This window comes from Coturnix japonica, chromosome 1 (genome assembly GCF_001577835.2).
Source record: "Coturnix japonica isolate 7356 chromosome 1, Coturnix japonica 2.1, whole genome shotgun sequence".
NCBI lineage: Eukaryota > Metazoa > Chordata > Aves > Galliformes > Phasianidae > Coturnix > Coturnix japonica.
This window is the reverse complement of record NC_029516.1, coordinates 67,035,717-67,059,644: the sequence shown is the minus strand read 5'-3', so window position 1 is coordinate 67,059,644 and position 23,928 is coordinate 67,035,717. Positions and strand designations below refer to the sequence as shown.

At 38.2% G+C, this 23,928-nt stretch overlaps 1 protein-coding gene across 2 annotated transcripts in view; it reads right to left on the bottom strand.

The window, feature by feature from the left end:
- The window catches only part of FAR2 (fatty acyl-CoA reductase 2), a 120,018-nt gene that overhangs the window by 18,613 nt on the left and 77,477 nt on the right, over positions 1–23,928 (bottom strand). For both annotated transcript variants that reach the window (XM_015871232.2, XM_015871226.1), the window contains exons 3-8: positions 16,828–17,003; positions 13,990–14,169; positions 8,550–8,727; positions 7,286–7,330; positions 4,321–4,439; positions 1,596–1,663 (exon numbers count right to left, since the gene is read on the bottom strand). In XM_015871232.2, coding sequence (XP_015726718.1) covers positions 1,596–1,663; positions 4,321–4,439; positions 7,286–7,330; positions 8,550–8,727; positions 13,990–14,169; positions 16,828–17,003 — 766 coding nt within the window. The remainder of the gene's footprint in view (positions 1–1,595; positions 1,664–4,320; positions 4,440–7,285; positions 7,331–8,549; positions 8,728–13,989; positions 14,170–16,827; positions 17,004–23,928) is intronic.

Below are 23,928 nucleotides of genomic sequence, written 5' to 3'. Positions count from 1 at the left end.
TTAATGCTTCAGTTCTGGGTTCCTGTCCCAGAAGAGAAGAAGAACTGCATACGCCAGAGGAATCTGTTCAGAGAGAAGATATAACCCCTGGCAAAGTCACTTGATATCCCTTTTTTCCTTTTCAATTGTCAAGCTCTTCTCACTGCTGCTTGAACTAACTGCACGTCCCGCTTCAGCATTAGAGTAAGGCTCTTGGACATCATTTATTAGCTCTCTCATCGTTTATTAGCACCAATTCTAATTATGTTGTATTATATCGTGTTATAGTGTGTTAACTTGCATTCTTACTTAGTAAATTAGTTTGTTTCTCCTCAGATTGTTGCTGCTGTTTGGGGCCCATATCTCTACCCTTTTTCCCTTATCCCCTTTTCCAGAGGCATGGATCTGTGGGTCCCTCTACTCCACTAGTCACTAGGAACCAGGCCAAACCAGCCTGTAAATCACTGACACTGCATTTTCTAACAATCTACGAAGCTTCTCCTGTCTTCTCAGACTGACAAACCATAGCGTTACATCTTTCATTAAAAAATCATCAGGAGCCTGGAATTTTCTCACAGCACAGACAATTCTGGACATCTTTGCTGGCAGACCATTTGATCAAATCTCAGAGCAGGACAATAGTAATTTTTTTCAGACCTGTCATGTTCTGAAAGTCCAGTTATGGTCTGTTTCCCAGCTGACTTAAAGTTTGCCTGTTAAATAATGCAAAGCAAAGTCACAGTATTCACCAGCATCCTGTTTTTTAAGTGCAAAGATGCGAATGATGGAATAATAGAGGTAAATCAGGCCCTATACACCTCTCCATCAGTGTACTACTTGTATACAGTACTTTGCAGTATACAGCTGGACCAAATTCTGCTACTCAGCTTCTGCATCAATTTCCCACTGAAACGGTGTCAGGATTTGTCTCCCTTTCTTTCACACCTGCCTCAGAAGCACATCCATTTGAAGAAGAGCCATGAAAATCATTTGAATTCTTTCACTGATAACATTTACTATCAAAAGGCATATTTATCATTTCAAGGTTTGCCTTCTCAGATATTTATCATTATATCCATTTAAACTATTCTGCTCAGAGTGAAGAAGAAAGGCTACTCTCTCAATATTCTTGTCATCTGATTTGTGAAGGTTAAAGCTTCCTTTTTAAAGATGTAGGGTTCAATCTCAAGGTTCCCCGTATGATTTCAAAGCACAAAAACCCACCTAAAAAACACCCCAAATACAACAACCCCTGCAAATCAAAAATGGAAGATTACTACTTACAGTTATGCTTAGCTTCTTACTCTAGAACCAAGGGACTGGTTCTTTATTCATTTTTCCACCATGTTAATATCCCAATTCAGTAAAGCATGTACTCTGTGGGGCTGCTACATGATTACGCTCACAGTAAAAATCAAATAAATGCTTTCCTGAACTGAATGCTCATAACTGGGAGCTCTTGCTCACAGTACCATCACTAACTACAACTGGGTCTCTCATATAGTGTGAATGACAGAAGTTGAATGCTACTTATATGTAGCAAAGCACCTCTTCAAAGCTTGGCCAAGTAATGATTTTGACAGTTGAGATAATTCTGGTTTTAAATTAGATCTTACCCATTTCTCCCCAGAAGAAAGGATTGATTCCACCTGTTGTACAGTTGTACACCAACATGTTTTTTGGTCTGGAAAAGAGAAAGAAGTATTATTTTCACACGTGATGAAAAACACCCCAAGATTTATTAATGGAGCATGAACACTAACAGCCCAAGAAGCAATTATATTAGCTCATCAAAAAAATGCAGAGGAGGTCATTTTTCACGACTATGGAAATACAGTATAAATTACCAAGTTTCAAAAAGATTCACTCAGATGTTGGAGAGCAAATGAAGCTGTTAAAGACAGTTGAGTCTTAACATGAATCAGCCATATATCACTTAGTAAAAATTATTGAAACAACAAGGAAAACATGCATGCTAACAACTGTAAGTTTTTTGGTTTTTTTTTTAATTTTCTTTTAGCATACTGTAAATAATTGGCCCAAGCTAACATCAGTGACGTACTGTATATTTTCCAATAATTTACTTAACACATACGGTCTGTACTACTTTTAGACTCTATTTGACATGGTGATGATTAAAAGTCAGTCAATTTCAACAACATTCTCATTTTAATTCCAAATAAATCTTTCTTGTTGTTTGTGTGTGGAAGCACAGATCATGGAGTTTTATGTCTTGCTTTGATACAGGACAAGAATTAGTCAAACAGATTTTTTTTAACTAAATCTGCCCTGCCAATGCTGCAAGAAACACTAGGAATACAGCGTTTTATTACTTTACATTAGCAGCTGCAGCCAATATGCTAAAAGAGGTGAGATGCGGCCTTGAAGAGGACTCAGCAGCTCATTCTTTCTAGGTTGTCTGTGGTGTTCAGAGTCTGGATGTGCTGACTGTGAGGAAACTTTGTTTTCAAAACTTCCATGGATGGAGATACCAGGAGACAGATCCCTGAAACAGGGAAAGATCTCACACAGTAACACTCGACAACTGCATTTGGCTACTGTCCAGACTTATATATATTTATTTTAATTAATTCTTTGAAATCATGTCATTTAATTGTTTATTATTACTGAATTCTAATAAGACTTCTAGGGATGGTTAAGACGGTCTGTAACTTTGAATGACTAAAAGTAGAAATGCAATGATGTTTTAAACATAGGAACAAACAGCAGTACTTTGTGTGCATTTCTGGATTGCAAAACTCAGTTGTGTCATTCACAACTTGTGAATGACAAATCCATAATATGTGACCATATAAAAAATGCAGCTGTGCTGAGCCACATAACTGTCTGAAACAAACTGTGCTGATGTGATAGCACAGATATTCACTTACAGCAGTGGGTACCGGCTCATTAAAGATGAACAAGGAAGACTTTTGCATTTTTCTACCATCCAGTGAAGAGGATCTATATTTTGATGTTTTTCCATTCTCCACAGTCCAGCAGAGTGAGTGGTCTTGGTCAAGTGTAGAGTTTTGTAGAGTTTCTGCACAAGGTAGTGCAGATTGCAACTTTCTGCTAAGACTCAGAATCTAATTTCTGCTAGTAATCAATATCATCTGCCCTGAAGGATACTGACTTTCTAACTAGACGATTCAAGAAAAGAAAGTTAATACATACACCCTATACTTCATGACAGCATCTATATGTGAAACTCGGTGAAGAAGGCTTAGCATATTTTGTTTTGTCTTGCAGTTTACTAACCTTGGGGTCTTGCCCAGCAAGAAATAGCTTTAATTCACATTCTGCAACTGCCTAACAAATATTTGTGCAGGATCAACATTAAAAACATGTCTTTTGCCAATAAACTGTTACAAATAATGGCATTTCTCCAACCATAGCCATACTCAGGATGTCTACCTATGGTGCTGATATACTTTTCAACAGCACATGCTTTTCTTCTTCTCCAGCTTTTTGGATAGGATGTAACCCTCAATCTGGAGGCTTTAATGGACATGTGTGTAGAAAGCAATATGTTCTTTTTTTTTTCCCAACTGTCCTGCTTTGTTTTTTGCAGGTAAAAGAGGAAGAAACTATTAAAAAAAAAAATAATCCAAAAAGCTGTTGAAATGCTAAGATCCTTTTTGGACTCCTGTGTAGAAATTATGCACATTTCTCCCATTCTTAGTTCAGTAAGTAAAGTATTCCTGCCTTTTATTTGCCTAGTATTGATTTCTCAGAGGTGCATAAGCCTCCAGAAAAATTCAAATGCTTTACTCTATAGCACTTTGTACATAATGATTAAAAGTTCAGCATGGAGTTGCACAAGAGATTTTAAAAACTTAATGTAATTTACACATACCCTTCTCAATGAAGCAAAGAATAGGGTATGTTATATCATTTTCCCTATCGTATGAGCCTATAATATATTTGAGCAGTATTTTTCAAGGAAAATATACAGAGCATTTTTACCAAGAAAACTCTAGAAGCCAACTGAAAAGCAACTCAATATAGCTGCTTGATAAAGGAGGCTACTGAGATATTGTGGTAAAGATCCTAAACTTCATAAAGGTATCTTCTCAGGGAATTGTAAGTCAAGTGAGTTATAAGTCAAGTGAGCTTATGTTTTACTGAGAAACAGGTATGGCCTGTAGATTTGGAGGTTTCCTAACTCTAAAATCTGCTCCTCATCTTTGCCATCTGTGGGCAAGGAAATATGAATCACATAATGAATCAACATGACTCTTGCACAGACTTTCAGTTTGCTTCTCTTTAGGTTCTCTTTAAAGTCCACAGCCAAGCAACATATGTTCCAGCCGGGCAGAAACAGGAGTGCCTTCCCACCTGTGCACAGCAGTGTACCACCCAGCTGCAAGGGTGAGGTTGATGACAACGTCAACTGGAATCATATCAGCCACCGCTTCATTGTTAGCAATGACGGTCCTTAGGATCCCCTTTCCTGCCTGTGGGACAAAGAAAAGCAGTCACTGACAGTAAGCTACTGCAGGGTTTCATTGGCTTAGAGCATGGGCAGACCTTAACTTCAGCATTTTTCAAGCCTAGCACCTGCTACAGGAGCTGGCTGGTTTCTGGTAGAACAAACATGGATATCATGTGGATCTCACTGTTCAGGATTTTCAGAGGAAGCCAGAAGCATGATGACATGTGCTGCACATAATGAGAAAAGCAATGACTTCTAGTTAACTCAGTGTAAAAGGAATGCCTTAAGAAACGGGTACACTTGAATGCACTGAAATAAAATTCCCACTGAAGTTCCATTTTTTAAAATGAACCAGACAGATGGAAGCCTGAATGTCTCTTAAAGATAGAAGATGCTTTGGAAATGATGCCAATAAGCTTTCTGAAAAGTTTAGTGCTTTTCTTTGGATGTATTCATACTTTCCTCTTTCCCAAAGCTCTACCTGTTACAGACGAACACACAGATAAGATGTGGCCCACACCCTGATCTGATGTTAACTTGTAAATCACATGTCATTGTTGACTGGACTGTAAGAGGGTCCATCCCCTGTCTAGGAGATGTTTATGTGGGTTATTTTGTTACCTTTCTCTTCCTTTATATAATGAGATAGCTTTGTTATACCTCAGAGCTTGCAAGTAGAGTTCTGCTTATGACACTGATTTAATCTTGATAAGTTAAAGGCTCCTGAGCTGTTGCATCTTATTGTTGGTGCACTGGGCATAGATACATGCCACCATGCAAGCTTCCCAGAATGACTCCAAACACCCTCTTCAAACCCGTGGTGTGCAGTTAACTTCTGCTGTACTAACCTGAACCACAGTCACGTTTAGACATTAAAACAACTTGCAACATCACTATGATTGTACTTTGTTGTTGTTGTTCCTGGTGCTGTCTTTTCAGGGGAAAATGAAAGCAATTAAAAAGACCCAAAGCAAACAGTCAAGCCCTTCTATGAGTTTCAGCTGCTGTGATTGTATGCCCACTAGAGAACACCGTGTGATCAATTGTCCCATTTTAATAGGCAGACTAAAGAACTTTTCGAGGTCAGGATTCAAAACCAATAAGTTTGATGGATGTGTTGGAAAACTCTGTATTCAGAGCAGCATATGATGATTATATACACATGAATGAATTGGACATTTAGTATATTGTGTATGTGGGACAGAGTTTAATTTTGTAAATTAGTTTCAACTTTGGAAAGCTTGGAATTTCTCTATTGGAACAGCTTGATTTCTATTAGTGCTTGCTTTTTTTTCCTCTTTAGTGAGACAGAAGCTACTTCAGCTAAAGCCTCAGAAGCCATTTGCCAATTTGAACCTGACCTTTCTTGACAGTGTTCCAGCTGAAGTGCTTTGGGGGTCAATCATAATTCAGAACATGAATCACGACACAGTTCTGCCCTATAGCCCCATCTCCTTGAAGGGAAAAAGGTCTTTACATGTAATGTGGAACAGTGAGACAAAATGCCTCAATTACAAACAAGACAGTGGACATAATTCACTTCATTTTATTTTTTAAGTCAGCTATCAAAGCTTCTCTCCATAGTAGCTGAACCAAATATAGGTGAAAGAAACATAACAGACTACTGAGGACAAGTAAAGTGCCATATTTCTGGAATATTTAAAAGAAGTATCTTTTTTATTTGTAGAATGAGATGATCAGATTCAAATAGCATAGTGATAACTGAAAAAAATTTTGGTTTGGAGTCCAGATTCTAGCCAGGTGAACCCAAATGTCATCTGAATGACATCTAAACATGGGGGCTGGTCTCCATAGAGGATGAACTTAGCTTAGTAGTTAAAAATGAGTATTTTAGAATGGAAATCTTTAAAAAAAGACAACAAAAACCAAGCAACATCAGAACACATCCCTCAACTTCTTTGATCCTTAATTATGGCCAATACGTTTACTTAACTAATAAATCCACTTTGAAATACACAGACCTGTTTTTAATAAAATATTCTTTGGATACTGAAACTAATTACTGTGGTTTAACCCAGCAGGTGGCTCAACACCACACACAGTCATTCGCTGACTCCACTCTTCCCAGTGGGATGGGGATGAGAACTGGGAAAAAGAGTACAACTTCTGGGTTGTAACAAAGCAGTTTACTAAGAGAGATAAAAGGAAAATAGATATGACTATGTATACACACCCACACCCACACACATTTATATATAAAAGAATGAATACAACAAATGATATATTGTACTATAGTAACCTTAGAATCTCAAAATCTTTGATTTTCAAAGAGTTAATACGAACAGTGTGGCTTCTTTGTGTAAAATCCTGTCTGAGTGAAACAACCACTATTTTTACCATTAATTTCAGTCAGGCTAAGAATTTTGTTTTGAAGAACAGAAAATAATAGTTACTGGTCTGAGTGGCAAAGAATAAACATACAAATAAATACAAGCTCTAGCTTAAGTTCAAAAATTGGACATTAAAAAAAAGACAGTGATTTATGTTCACCCCGTCAGGAAATATAGATTCTGTAACATGTCACTTGTGAATTATACCTTTTTTCAGGGATACGTTTTATGCCATTTCTCACAAAATTTTCCAAAACCCTGAAAACTACAATTCACACTTAGTGAACCAGCAGCATATTCTTTCAAAATGTCCTTTTTTTTGAGTGCAGCTTAGATGTTATGTGCCATGAACATGTGGATTCCTTGCAGGCGCATGACCTCTTTCAACCAGATTCAGGAAGTTTCTATAATCTTTTTTTGTACACAGTTACTCAACAGGGCTTTAGAATGTCTTTAGAGTTGTCATTTTAGTAACTAACTCCAACTTATGAAAACGTTAAATAGTAACTACACATACCGCAACAAATATTCCACTTGTCCCATTGAAGCTGTCAATCCAACCCTGCAAAAAGAGGATGATAGGTTGCTTATACGGGTTTCAACATGTTGAAAGGGCTATAGCACTAAGGTGTTGATAGAGAAGGAATGAGAAAACAGTTAAGACAGCTACCAACCCATCTGGGACAGTTGTTAGGAAGCTAATCAGGATGTAAATATGGTTTGCATGATCCTTTACACCATCTACAATTTACCCATAAACAACACAACCAAACCATGTTTTTAGAAACTTCTCCTTTTCCATAGTAACTTGGCTACAGAAATACACTCTGGCTCTGAAGCCACTACAGTGTCTTGGCGCTATCATACTTAATAAAAACCATCAGCATGTTATACACCCAACAACACCACCACTCAGATGCCATTGAGACCAATCTGATTATTCCAGCTAGTTTCTAAAGTAAGGAAGAAGAGATACCATTCTACTTTTGAATTCCACCCTAATCCAAGCCAGAGAAACTTCCCTGTGTGTGACAGAAGTAAAAGCAGTGAAAATCTGCATGATCCATGTGATTTACAGTGCCTAGCAGAATTAATTCCATCTTTCTGAGATGAAGAGTTTGTCCCAAAGCCTTGGCTGTATATTAGCCATTTCTGGCATAGTTTAAGCTCTGTGAAAGGCAAAGATGACTTTATGTTGTCTTACTAATTTGGCTGCAATATAAATATACCAGTATATTTAGCCTAGCAAGTTGTTTTAGTCCAAAAGTACAGCTGTATTTAATCACTGAGCAGCTGACACATCTTGTCTGCAACAGGCTCATACGAGTGTGAATCCAGTGAATTCAACCATTACTGAGGTAAGACAAAGATACTAGTAGCTGAACATGACGTGGGTGCTTATCGAGACCACATTAATAGGATAGACAGACCATGGAAAGACTTGAACCAGAAAGCACCAGGATTGTTCTAAGCATTTTGCCAGCCAGCATAGAAGCTCTCCTGTGTGGCTGCCTGGGCACTAGCCTCTGCATTTCTTGCAAGTCCAGAATCTTGCATCAACGCTATTCGATCTCTTTGTTTTAAATATGTTCCTTCCACTCACAGAAAAAGTATTTCCAGAAGATGTTGAAGACTTGCTGTTCTACTTCGGCATAGGTCCCCTACCTCTCCCACATGCTTTCCTTAAACTGGGGCACTTGTTTCTCAAGAGTATACTATCAGAGTGTATGCAGCTGCATTAAAGTATTCTGACTAGGGAATTGCTGTGGATGAATGCTTACAGGAAAAGGCTCATGCCAACTAGCTCCCACGATGGATGGCCTGATGATGGCAATATTCAAATTTCCTTTCTCCTGCTGAATTAGGTATTCAGACAAGGCTTTGGTGTAGGTGTAAGTGTTGGGCCAGTCCCCAAGCAGCTTGGGTGTGATGTCTTGAATTATAGATTCATCCAACCACCTATAGAAAACAAGAAGAAGGATGTACATGCAGGTTAAAAACAAAGACCAGTGAAGACAGGAAACCTCACGTAAAATAAAGGATAAGTAAGTCAAAGCCATATAACGCAAAGCAAGAAGTGAAAGGATTTGTATTTAGTTTAATAGCTTTGTAGGATAGTTACTGTTGTCTAGAAAGTACAAAATCATACTGTTGAACATCCTGCTGGGAAGTCCAGCTGAGCTACAGATGTCTATACTGTTTCACTGTAAAGCAATCTCATTTGCTTTATGTTTCTCTGCAATCTGTTTTCTAGCTGTAACTGGTCTACAGGTAGTTTGATGGAGCTTTCCAGTCTGGTAGACTGTTATCTGGCTAGATAACAGTCATGCTCCGTCAGCAGAGTCTGCATATACACTCATGTGTAATTCAGGGTATTCTTGGTAACCCTGAGTTACTAAGCTGAGTACCACTGAAAAGATCTCAAAAGTTATAATTGTGTACTGCAGCAATAATAATTCCACTTGCACGATTTATAATGTTAGTTGTTCCTTTCTACTGGTTTTCCACTGGCTTGTTCACACAGAAAATTGGGAAACTGTCAGTGTTAGCTACTTTTAATAGGAAGAAGAAAGAAAACAACAAACACGACACTCACCAATTAATCTTATTATGGTGTTCAAGTAGTCATGTATACACCTTTAAAAATGTGACCCTTATCACTGCAGTACTGCAGTGAGAATCTAAGACTCAAAGGCTTCTTTCTGGCATGCCAGCAGTGCTTCCCTGGTCCTGCCAGAATTACAGGAACTGGCTGTACTTCCAGAGCCCTCACACACTGCTGCCAATCCAGGACAGATTTTCAACAGTCTGATGCTGCACCACAGAATCAAAGATTAACTCCCATAATCCAATTTGTAATTAAGTCAATGGACTTACAGTTCAGACTAACTGCATGTACTTTTCACAGGGGCACTGCAAGGATACTGTTTTCTGCAGATCCTCACTTCACCCCTCCTTATCTTGAATTTCAGACAGGAATGAGGTGAAGATTGTCGTGCCTGGAAAATTACTTGATCACACCAACTTAGATGCACAAATACCTGACCATGGCATAGTGCTTTTCTAGATACATCTTACTATACTGCAACAAGATTTTTGTGTGAGAAAACACTGAATCGTTGGAATTGCCAAACAGCATGCCAAAGAAGGGTTGATTTCAGTCAACCTCTAATTTTTAGAACTAGTTAAAAAGAATCTGACATTTTTAGCGTCTAAAAAACTTATACGATTGAAAAAAAAACAACCAACCTCTGTAGGCATAAATATTTTCTTTTGAAACCATTATACCCATGTTTCAGAAATAATGCAGAAAAATTGTTTTAGCACTAGAAAAGTTAAACTAAACAGGGGCTATAAGCAGCACACAATACTGACTCAGTTTACACAGTCACAGCCTCTTTGGGGCCACAGCTAAACTAACACTGTCTGAATCTTTCAAGCAATTAATTGTCTTCCAAAGGGAGACATCTAAAGGGAGACATATATTTCTACAGAGCCTAAAGGATTAGTCTACAGAGACTAGAATGATTCAGGAGATCAGACAGAATATGAGGGTTTTTTTTGTTTTTTGTTTTTTTTTGTTTGTTTTTGTTTTTGTTTGTTTTTGTATAAACACACACATATATATTTAAAACAAGACATAGAGGTAAGCAGTTCTCAGAAATTAAAGACAGGTGTACAAGAAGCAATTTCCCCTTTCTCTCATCCTTCCAGACAAGCCTCTGCATTACTTTAAGTGTTCATCAGTAAGAGCATGCTTCTGTGTGCCCCAAGGGCACTGTCCTACCAGGTGGTTTGATCTGCCAGCTTTGCAATCACAGAAGCACTGAACTGACAGTTCAGCAAGGCAAACTGCTCTCAGTCCCTCAGTGACCTACTTTGAAGAGTCTGAAATACTAAATCATAAAGCAACTGCTTTTGCTCACCGCTGCAATTGCTCCATAGAAGTAAGAGATGCTAATAAAAAAAATAAGTAGCCTCTTCTTCCACCACTAAAGGCACTAAATAACTCTATCATAGGAAAACAGTTTACTGCGTTAATCACTTTCCATTAATAAGACACTTCCTTGTAAGTGGTGACAGACCTACATTTTCTGCAATAATAATAACAGTAACAGTTCTGCTTTAGCCCACACTTCACTGTGTGCTGTGTTCCTTACCTCAGCGTACCCTTCAAAGCTGATTTCCATCAGCTTTAGATTAAGGCAAACCTTGCTTGAGGTGGCAGATTATATGTTTCCCCTATTGGCCTGGCAGCACTTAGAAGAATGACTTCTGGTTTACTCAGATTAAGCCTAAAGTGTTACATACAGGTAAAGTATCAGAATATAAGAAAGCAGGGATACAACAGTAGCAATAGAATAGAAGTAACATCTGGAATTCTACACGGATTTTACCTGAATACAGAATCATAGGTACGTAGTAGTCATACGGCCAAAAATAACACTGAATTTAGTCTAGTTGTGGGATCATGGTTTTTGATGCATTCTCTTCTACTTGAACTTTCACAATGCATTAAAAATTCACACTACACAGTGCATGTTCTGCCCATCTCCTCCTTATCTTACCTCCTGACATCCCTGCTCCTCTATGCATCTCCCTCATACATTACCTTTGATTTGCAGTTCAGTTTCTAAACCAGTTACCCTGAAGGCAGTTGTTTTCACCAAGGCCCACCTGAATTCAGTGCCTTTGAGGGCTGTGATCGTCTTCACTGTGAGCAATTATACCTGTACACGCAAACACTGTAAAGAAACAGATACTATCCTAGCTGAGGGCATGGTGTGAATTTTATTTCAGTAGAAGCACCAGAAAGTGGTGAACTTCTGGAGTAAAAACACAGGAAAAGCTGTAAAACAAACTGAAAATCCAAGCAAAAAAGCAAGGAAAAAAGTCTCTTATTACGTGACTCAGAAACAACAACCAAACCTACAACCAAAAAAACCACACTGAAGGTCTTATTTGAGAGCCCATCCTCTGTCACTCAAGCTGACTTTTAAATGTCTTTCTCTTTGCTGCGTATAAAAACTACGATAAATGAATTCTTACTGTCTTATCTGAAGCAGCAACATCTGGGGTGGCAAAACACTTCTACATGTTAAAGATTAATGTTCAGACTGCTTTGCTGGTGTCTTTTTATCTGAGCCATCACCACTAATTGTTTCTGAAGTTGCAAGTGGTGGTAGGCTTTTAGAAGCAGTGATACATAATATTGATAGTGATGAACTCCAATGGACATTATAAAACTGAGTCACTGGGCAAAAAATTGCAGCTGAGCTTCCCTGCAGATAAATGTAAGGTAATGTATGTAGGAAAAGCAGGCTAAACTGTTCTTAAAGGTGACTGAACTTAGGGCTGGCAGCTACTGCTCAGCAAGAGCTCTTGGGAGCACAGCTGAAAGTTCCACATCAGCCATGAGTAGGGCAAATGCTGCATATACTCCAGTGCTATAATTTCAGGGCATGAAATGAAACCATGAGGACAGCAGTTTGAAACAGATAAAAGAAAGCTCACCTTCACACTGCAGTTAGTAAAATTCTAGAACTTGTTATCATAGAGGGGTTGCAGAAGCAAAGTACCAGAAATTTCAAAAAGAGATTTTAAAAATTATTCATGAATTCAAAATGAAACTAAAAGTAATGGGATGTAACACCCTTCTTGCAACGAGGGGTGTTACATCAGATTAAAATGAGCTTGCAGCCCAGAAGACTAATGGCATCCTTGACTGCACCAGAAGTGAGTTGCCAGTAGCTCAGTGGAGATGTCACTCTCTACTCTGCCCTTATGAGGCCCCATCTGGACTACTGCATCCAGGTCTGCAGCCCCTAACACAGGGAAAGATTCCAGGCTTTTGGAGAGGATCCAGGGGGGCCACAAAGATCATCAGAGGGCTGGAGCACCTCTTCCATGAAGACAGGCTGAATAAGCTGAGATTGTTCAATCTGGAGAAGAGAAGTCTGCAGGGACACCTCATTACAGCCTTTAGTATTTAAAGGGAGATCATAAACAGGAAGGAAATCAACTTTTTACATGTGTAGATACTGACAAAGGGGAATGTGGCAGGGGTGTTGGAACCTGATGATCCTTGAGGTCTCTTACAACCCAAGTCATTCTATGATTCTGTGATTCACTGGTTCTGGTTTCAGGGAGCCTACAAGGGGAATGCATCGCTAGGAGTATCCAGCCCTGTGCAGTTACCTTGCAAAGCATTGCCACTGTTGAGGGCAATGTACTGGGCCAGGCAGTCCAACACTAATGCAACAGGGCATTTCTTACATATTTATCACACTCTGAGAAATGACAAATAACTATTAACTGGAAGCAAACATGGCCGAGGTACTGGAAGAATTGAAAAAGAAAACACTGATTTTTACTAAGTTTTCTGGAGTAGCACTTTGTGAGATTATTTCTTTTGGCAAGAATCAAGAAAGAATTTATCCCAGCTCTCAGGGTTGGTACTTCATATTTTAGTTGCTTATATCACACAGATAGAATAACACTATTAAACAAATGAAAACAAAGTTACATCTGTAGGAAAATTTTAAAGATAAGGCTTCCTGGGACTTCTAGCAGCAGATTTTGTTATTTTTAGTAATTATTCTTAATTTTGGCAAATTACATTAAACATGCCTTTTTGTTATTTCATCAAATTCCTAAATATTCACATTGAACTGTGGGTCTCAACAGAGAATGGTCCTGCTTTTGTGGATGGCCCAGCAGTCTGTGTGAAGAGAGTTACTCTGTGGAAAGTAGCCCTTACTGTGTGAACTCAGCAGGCTTGTTTGCAGCCCTCTGGGGGTTTGTATCTCTTGGCAATATCTCCAAACTGTTTCTAAAACACCCCGTTTCTGACTAATATCTGTATAGCTCCAGCTTAGTATAGGAGAAATCTTGAACTATGTAGAAACAATGTTGAGAATCTGGAGAGATAAAAAAGTGATCGTAAGGTACACGAAAACTTTCAGATCTTACTAAGGTAGCAGCAAGGCTGAGTATTACAGAAAGAAGCAGCACAACTTCATTCCTGGTAGCAATACACTCATGCATAATTTAGTGCTGGACTCTAATGAAATTACTATGTGTTCTTAAAAATGGTGTGTGAAAAAATGTAGAAGTAACTGTAGTGACAGACTTATCAAATATGTTTTATGTTGCTTTATAATTCCTTTGTATTTGGGAAAGTATTGGTAAGCTCAATCAAAGGATGTTGTTTCTACTTACTCTACTAAATCAAAAAGCTTCTTGGGTTCAGCTGGAGGTGGGTAGATGATTTCATCTATGCATTTCCGCACACAGTTTGCATAGGCAGTGGAGATGTGGATGAAAGCTTCCAGCTTCTGCATCTGCTGGGCCAGTTCTAGAAGCCTCTGTGTGCCCATTGCATTCAGTTGCAAGGCATGTCTGAAGAGGGCAGGAGAAGAAACAAAATGCATTTCACTGGGGAGAATTTATCAAATCCAAACCCTTCTTCCTGACAAATGATGAACAAATAAGGGAAGGGGTCACAGATAACACGTTTGACCAGAATGTGCTCAAAGAAAATCATTGTAACTGGTATAGTAGCTTGGTAGCTGCTGGTCACAATGCTGATCTTTTCATTCACAATGTATTTTTATTTGTTCTCAAAGTTGTTTTTCTTAACTCTGGTCACATTCTTTATCACCTCTGAGGGCTGGTCTAGGTTTCTTTATAGTTTTGCCAGTTTGTATATAGCATGTGCTCCCATTGTACTGAACAGAGATGAAAGCTTCAAACAGTAACATCTAAGATAACCTTCAGAGAGATGCTCTTGGATTGACAGATCAACTCAAATATTTATTTACTCAGTTTGAAGGTTCACAGGTAACATTTCATTAATATGTCTAAATCTGACATACTTGCCACCTTCTCCTGGAGCAAATACTTCCAATATACATAACCTCTGAGTTGTTGTAATTTCAGCTTTCTCTCTAGGTGACCACTGCTAAACCAGACACATGTAAGGGTTCAGCAAAGGGTCCCTGGGCCCTGAAATACAGGTTGATACTGAAAGAAGCCATAATGAGAGATAAAGTCCCAAGGACTGGGGAAAATACTGATAAAAAGAATAGAGAAAGCATCCTGGTTAACAAATCTGACCTTGAAGGATGCACAGTGCATACTTGTTGGATCTCAGTGAAGAAACGCTCAACTTTGTTGCACTTTCCCATATAGGATGGAAAAGGCTAAGGAATTTGCAATCTGTTCAGCCCTAAATTAGAAAACAAATGTAAGAGACTATGAATAATGTTGTACAGTAAAGGGCATACTAAAGAAATTAATTATACAGTCACTGAAGTGAAATTGTAAATAGTCCAGATGAATGAAAGTGGAAGCTAAGAGTAAAATTAATGTTTGGATCACAATATCTTAACCCAGATATACTAATTTTAGTAACATGGTGCTATTAAAGGATACTATTTTGTATAGATTTCTATTTTCTCATCACTTGTCCTTCTTGTAGAATATTTCTACTTTAGTTTCCTTCCACATTAAAGCTACTTTTTCATGTACATTTCTATTGCACTGTAATCCTTCTAAGACAGGATGAATAGAATTGCACTCATAGCATAGACTCAGCATGAATTTCTACTGGGAAAGAGTTCCTTTATCCTTGTATGGGAATATTATCTGTGGCTCTTTAATTTTTCTACTTATATTAAAACTGCATCTACTAGTATTTCAATATAACACAATTTCTCAGATTTCTGCCCTCAATAATTACATCTGGAGAATTCCCTAATAGTACGCCATATTGATGCCAATAATTCATTTAGTCACTGCTTTTCTAGTATCTCAATAACACTGACTTTGTATCACACTGAACTTGCTAGACTTTTAAGTTCTCATTCAGACAAGACTAATTTCTGTCTAACATCTTCACACATTTTGTCATTTTATCACAGTGAATTTTGCTTGTTCTCATATAGAGATTTTGACAGATCACATACAGTCAGCCTTTAGACAGCCTCCATACTACCTTGAAGCAGAGGACTATTCAAGCTTTTTCTTTTAATTTCCTTCTAGCTATCTCCCTTATTAAAAGCTGTAGTTTCCCCTTGATGTTAGATGTCACTGTGGTGTATTTTTGTAGTATAATCATTCCTCTATCAATTCAAGAACATTTATGGATATTAATGCAGTACAGTGCTTTGCTCATTACAGCTTGAGCTGCTTTTATAAATGGAGTTGCTTCCTTTTTCTTGGATTCTCTAATGAGTTGTTGCAAAAAGCAGCTCTTTATGGTGGACAGGGTGGCTATCTATTTAGCCTGCATAGGAGCAAATGAAGATGGAATATCTATAACTGTGCTTTCTATTCTCATGACTCGAGGATTTTTCATAAAACCAGGAAGATCAGGCTATCCAGATCAGCCCTCTCAGCTTGCTGATCTAAATCATTTGCACAGAAGTGTTTACATATCCCATTTATTATGCTTATTTCTTCTTTTTTTTAATGGAAAGCCTTCTCTGAAAAGGCTGTCTCAAGGGAGCTGTTTCAGAAATCGTGCATTTATTTTCAGCAGTTAGTTACTCTGAATATTGGGTATTTTAAATCTCATGAAAAGCTATTTTGTTAAACATATTCTATCTCCCTCTTCAGTTATTCATTGACAAATAAAGGCCATTAACACTAACTAGCTTTAAAGATGCACATAACAGTTTAGTTTCAAGCTGTCTCCAGCTAGTTCTGCCAGAACATTTCCCTCTTGATCTAAAACTCTTTTCTCTGTACCAATTTTAGGTCATTATTTACTCTCTTACTATTTTACAATCTAAGCTTGTCATTTTTCCTTCTGTTCCCATGGAAATCTGCCAAGTTACTGCACTTCTGAAGTACACATGTACATGACATTTTTAGAGCATTTAGAAAATGCATGGTAAGTGCAGGACTACATGTTGCACGATAATATAAACAGATTGTATACAACAGATAATTGTATAAACAGATAATATAAGCAGATGTATAAGAGATGTACTGAATACTGTAATACAAACCACTGTGAATTCTGAATTAGCAAACACAGAAAGCAGAACATACTTTAGAGGTTCATCAAAGCGTACTGTTGCTGCACAGTGGAAGACAATATTGACCCGGGTCAGAAGCTCCTCCTCATCTTCAGCACTGATGGCCAACTTGGGCTGAGTGAGTTCAGCATTAATAGGTTTAATCTTCTCATGGAAATTAGGGCAATCTTCTCGAACCCTGTCAAAGACCTTGAAGCACAAACAGAGATAATGTACAGAATTAGGCTACTGAAATAACTTTGGTTAGTAGCCAGTCTAATTACGTCAATGATATTGACATGAAAGAGAATCCTCCCCTCACCATTCTTTCAGAGACAACATACAAGCACCATGATAAAATAGTTAATTCATATGTTTCCTTCCAAATAAAATCTTCACAGGGATACAAACAAATGACAACAAAAGCAGGAGGGAATGCCGAGCCCTGAAGAGATGAATGTATCTTATCTAGACCACTCATTTCTTGGGGCACCCACTGAAATTTCTATATCTCCACATGTCCTGTGACCAGTTTTTATTTGACCTCAGGGGCAGACCACAGACCACAAAGGAAGCTAAGGAGGAGGAGGAGGGCAGAGTTCAGAGTTGGGAAGCCTATGAATTATTTGCTCCATCTATTTTCTTGATTTCACTATAGAAGGCTTGAGAATAGAAGACTAATTCATGCTCCAGCTCATCCTTTAATACCATTTTCCAATTTGCTCTCTTCATTCATGTAAAGTAAGTATCATGGGAGTTTTTCTTGGTATGCATAAAAGGAACAGTGAGAAACCATACTCCTCAAGTTGCATGGCTGGACAAATGTGCAGCTAGCTGGCCTTTCAAGTCATTTATTTCGATGACTACGTTTAATCGCCCTTTCAAACATGTTTTCTTTCCAGTCTTTTGCAGAATAACAAGACCATACATCCAGTAAAAAGATTGTTACATTGTCATATACTATCTGTTGGATGACTGGCCCAAAATTAGCATTGATCCTAGAGAGCAGGTACCCGGTGAGAAAACTATAAGCAGCCCTGCTGAAAGGAATAGGAAACCAATACTGTTATCACATGAAAAGTGCCCATATAAAAATGGCAATTTCCCATTTTTACTCTGTAAATTAATTATACTTTACACACTAGCTCTGAGTCACTGATAACACTATACACATCTGCGTGCAGTTCTGCTTGACACTTGAAAACCGACAGCTACTACAGGTTCCACTAGGTGACCTTTCATTTGGTTAACCTCAAAGACAAAGGTGTTGAGTCTTGAATTTCTAAAGATTATGTGAATTTGTTACAGTACAATTTGAAAAAATCCTTCTGTTTTGAATTGGGCAAAACTATAAATGTCTGTTCTAAAGGTTTTGTTTCCAGCTAGCATCATTTTATTTGCACAACTACAATTGAAATAATAGTAACAGTTAACTGGGGGCAGAGAGCCAACAACAACAAAGGCAGAAAGAATAACAGGAATAGAGAGTGAGTAGAATCTGAAGAGGTATATATAGAGTCTAGTTTTCAAAGGATAACCACACTTAAAGGTAACGAGCCCACAGACAAAAATGACTAAGTGCTGGGACAAATCACTGGTGGAAGCTGTGGGATACTGCTTTGGATACATTTATAAACTGCCAAGATAAGCATTACCAGGAAGGGCAGGAAATAGCTAGGCCTGTTTCAGGGTAAGAAGACGGACCAGCTGACTTTTCAGTAGCTCTGATTTATTTGGTTGTTTCCTCTGCTGCGTAGCTTACCCACTAGTAACTGAGTTTGCACACCTCTTTACTATCACTGTCTCTTGTTTTCCTGGAGATTGCCTTATTTCTGATGTCTCCAGTGCTTATGGAAGAGTTCTCAGAAGACAATGTAAGACTGAAGTTATCTTTTAAGAATTTTAAGAACAATTGCTCATTTGTTTGTTCTATTGCAAAGACAGTGAAAAACTCCTCTCAGTAAGAATTACTTAGTGCCTGTTTTACTTTGGGAAAAATAATGCAAAGGTAAAGAAAGAATATCAGCCCATTTTCTATTTCAGTCATAGTGTATATAAACAGAAGAGTATTTCTGTAGTGCCAACTTGATTCAAATTCAGAGAAATATATTCTGCCTACACCCATCTCCTCTGCTTGCAGGTAATATCCTCTTCCATTTCTGAGCCTGCTGTTAGGTGTTGCCTACTACTACACATTACTCAACAACTATAGTTTCACTCCCTCCAGTGACTCAATGCATTCCACAGAAGGAATAAGAGAGTTTCTAAATGGAAGCTCACAAATCAGCATGCTCTTTGGAAACCTTCTAAATCACAAGACCATTCAGTTCATTAAACAGGAACAGCTGTTTAATCAAAGCCTATTGCCTCTCTTATGAAATCTGAAGGTTTCAGACTTGTCAGAACTTCATGTGAAAGTGCAAGAAGATTTAAGGACAAGACAAATGCAGCTTATTCTGTGCTTCTTCCTGTAGCTCAATGAATGCCAAACATAGAGATGATGCTGATTTTACAGTTTAACAATAGCATAATTACTAAATTCTGATTAACTCATGAAGGCAATATACAGGAAGTTTCTAATAACTGCATAAGGCCTTAGCATGGTTCTGTCTTTCCTTTATGGAAGCCGTCTGTCCATCCAAGTTAGATTTCAGGAATAGAGAAGTCTGGAATACTGTACTGATGGAATTGCATGAAAATTACCCAAGTCAGAAATAACACAGAAGTGATACACTAATTACGACATAATTATAGCGAGGAAAAAATGTTTGATCATCTATGTCCAGTATTAAGTAAGTGGAGGGAAATCGATAACTCTGCATTATGCCTTCCTGAGTATTCATTCACATTGCAGTGGCAACGCCACAGCCTTGTAGGAAAACAGATAAACCACTCAAGAAAGATAGCTGCTATTCTCACTATAATCCTCAAAAAAGAACTTGGGTTCTGCAGTGTTTGTACTGCTATTAGCAGAGGAGAATTTCATTCTGAAATTTGTTAATTTTTTTTTCTTATTTTATTGTTATACAGTTAGGCAATTCCGATTTATGAAAGTAATTTCTGATTTCAATTTATATTGTCAACTTCTTATTACAAAAACAAACTTCCAGAATTAATCTCAAAATTATATGAATGTTTTTGATGAGTCTCTTTCCCCACTCTGGCTCACTTAAGCTGTGACATCTGTGGCTGTCTCTGTTCTCTGCTCTTAAATTAAAGAATTTATGATTGAAAGAGATTTCTGCCCATCAATCTTTCATTCAGGATTTTTTTTCATAAACCTTCCAAGAAAAGACAAATGGCACATCTATGGAAAGAGCACAGCTGAATTAAAAAAGAACAATCAAGCACTGTAAAATGCCATGAGCTTAGTTTCTTCCTTAGGGGACATTTTCAGTGAAGTGAAGACTAAATAATTAAAAAAAACCCAACAAAACAAACAAACAAACAAAAAAACTACATGAGTTTGAAAAAATCAGTGTCCTCTGGCAGCTTTTTAAAGAAGCCATCATAGTTCTCCTTTTAATGGGGCACCACAATCTTCAGCGAGGAAAATTTAAGAAAGGCCAACTTGCTGCAGCAGGAACTACACAGCATGGAATTTCATTGTGGAGCACGTGCAGGAGAGAAAACAGAACTCCTATTTGTTTGGTAATGCTAACACTATTTCCTGAGCTCTCTTCTGATGTGAAAGATCAATCTTCCAAAGCTTTGAATACATATGCTGTAACCCAGAAGTGCTCTTCATCACCTTACTCAAGATTCCTTACTCTGAGGACACCTGTTAACATTAACAGCTCTTTTAGGGAGCCTGTTAAAGGACAAGTTCATGCCTGCTCACAGGCTGGATCAAGGTCAGGTGATTGGCAAACTGAAGGTAACTGACCCAGAAAGAACGAAGATTTAAAGAATGGTCTAGAAAGGTTACTTTCTCCTTTCTCCCATGACACAGAAACAATGTTGAGGCATCCAGATTACACTATGTTAACCAGATGGCAGTGTTTTCATTTTTTCTTCTCCCTTTTATTTTTCTTAATTTTCTTAGAAAGATCAATGCAATGGTGAATGGTGGGGCCAAGTGTGCTTAATAGAATGCCAGGCTTCTCTAAAAGGATCAACTGAACTTATTAATTTGCATGATAATATGCAGATCTTAAGGCATTACAGCATGAGAACACTTAAAATGGAGGAAGATTAGGCAATTCCACAAACTGCATCATACATCTGAGCTAATGCTGAGTGGATTAAGGTTGAAAGAGATCAATTAAAAACAAAAACAGACAACAATAAGCAAAACAAACCAGTAATCTTCCATCTTCTCAGACAAAGAAATAGAAGAGATTGCTTAATATAATTCAGGAGAATTTAAGCATGAATTACTTCTGTAAAAGGAAACATGTTTATTCCAAGCAAAACACAGGCCAAGTGGCAAAACTCTGCGAAACTATCTCTTTTGATAAAGAAGGTGTTTCATTGCTGCATGGACTAATTTAAAAAGAAAGCAATTAATTAAAATACCCTCTTCAGATCAGATCACTGGCATCTAAATGACAGGGAGCAGTCTACATTATATACAGATAGGTAGCTTACTCCTAAAGTAATGCTTCCTATTTATTTCCATGGAATCTACATCACACACAATGAACACAATAGCACTATTTGATAGAGCAAATTCTCAGCAACAAAATGCTATTTTCCAACAGACACCACCACTAGCTATGCATTTTTGGTAGTGTTGAATAAGGGTCTGCATGCTGCACTCAAAGTTTGCTCCAGTGGACCACTGATTTACAGCTGCAATGCTGGTGGTGTTGCTAGGAAAATGTTGCTCATGCAGTCCATATTTCATTGGCCTGAACAGATGGAAGTCAGAAGGCATCAAATCTGGTCTACATGGTGAGTGTGGTAGGAAGGTGTTATTATGTTGCAAGAGAAAAGTTGCTTTCTTCTTTTGTCTGATTCTCAAAGTTTGAACCTTCCATTTAGTCAGTGTCATGAGGTAGTGGCCAAAGTTCATGATTTGTCCAGGTTCCAGGATATCTAGATGGATAAACCCTTTCCTATACCAAAAGGCAGTGCACATCACTTTGCCCACTGAGGACTTCACCTTGAACTTCTTCCTTGATGGAAAATTCACATTGCCACTACATGGACTCCTGTTCTGACTCCAGTTCATAGGTGGTGACAGCAGGTCTTGTCACTCGTAATGATACAATCCAGGTAACTGTCACCTTCCACCTCATGTTGATTCAATAGGTCCTGACAAACATGCAGATGGAGAACACCATCTGCTCATGTGAGCATTTGTGGCACCCACCTGGTGCAAATTTTGTGATATTCCAACATTGCCACCATCATTTCCAGTGCACTGAAGCTGATATTCAGCTCTGTACACAGTTTCCTGGTTGTAATCTGTCAGTTCATGTGGATGAGCAGATCAAGATGCTCTTTATTTCTTTATGTGACTTCTGTACATGGCTGTCTGGCATGTGGCTTGTCTTTCTTGTCACCATTGCCACTATTGAAACAAACCATTCATTGTCTCACAGTGCCAACATCTACTGTGCAGTCTCCACAGATGTTCAGCAACCATCAGTTAATATCAATGGATGCCATTTTTCCACGTGGTGGAATTCACCTTTGCTTCATACACACTTCCATGTCAGATGCCATTTTCTCAGACTTCCCCTTTGCAGCCATCCATCACACAGCAAAAATATCTAACAGAATATTGGCAGGAAGCTTCAACCACTACTGACATTCTACCAACATCCACCACTGATGTCATGAGCTAACATAATAAAACAGGAAATATTACTTTTGAAGCAATTCTTGTAATAGATTAAACACCCTAGTGCAGTCATTCTTCTTTGACTTCAGTGGCAGCATCATAAATGGATATGAGTGACCAGCTTGAATCTAAAATCCTGAAGGTAGCAAGGGCATGAAAATAGCTATGCAAAAGCCTAATCTCTGAAGTTCTGATCTGACAAAACAGCTTATCAAACACATCCCAGTAGTGTATGCCACTAATAGAAGTCCTCCAGTAGATGCTTGAAGAAAAGAATGTACATTGCTACTTTTAGAATTGCCATGGCAGCAAATCTGAGAAATAACCTAGTTGATTCTTGACATAGAGTAATTACCTTGCAATTGATTTTTAGACTGGTACATTTCTAGCAGTAAGCACCAGGACTGATCAGTAAAGAAATGCGTCAAAATCCAGCTCAAGTAGCATTAATCAGGATAGTCCCTTCTTTCCTTTGCTCACTCTCTGCCTCAGGAAGTTGCTCTTAAGTATGGCTCTTCTCAAGGCAAGTAAATCATAATTCATCTAACCAGTTAGAAAGCACATGGTAGAGTGTTCCTCATTATAAGAAATCAAATGCCTTATGCTTCAGTCTAGAATTATTATTTTCCCCTGAGTAGAATTCATGTAGTAGAAATACAGTACTCACGACCAACATCTAGCACACAAAATCTGATTATTTAAAGATAGTAAGGGTGAATAATATGAAAGATGATAAATATTTAAAAGGCAAAGGAAAAATTCACCAATATCAGTGCCTTGGCTAGAAAAACTGGGACAATCTCCACCAGGAAGCAATCTCTGAGAGATGCTGCCTCCATGGGGGTCAGCCCTTAAATGAGGTCTTAGAGGAGGTGGAGTCGAGCTCCACCCCTTCCGGGAGCACAGCTAGATTACTCTCACCTGTTCTCCCACAGCTGACCCAACACTTGGCTCAGCTGATTAATCAGAGGTTCAGGCTGTGATTACCAGTTTCCCATACAAAAGATAAAGACAACATTAACAAAGACTTGACACAGTAAATATCAATATAGCTCAGCTAAGGTTAATGTGATACCCAGCTACTTAGGATGCATTTGCATTTTGAAATGGCCAATTACCTTGTAAACTAGCTGCTGACAAAGTAGTTTTTTTCTAGCATGAGTATTCAGATAACAACAGTAAATCTGCAACTAGCTCTTTCCAAGACAGGCATGGCAGACAGGACTATTACAGACTTGACAGACATTTCTGTAGTCATTATTGTACCATCATGTATGTGGGTGGACAAGTCACAGAGACTATGGAGCTTTTTTTAAATTCCTTGTAGACATTTCTTGTACCCCT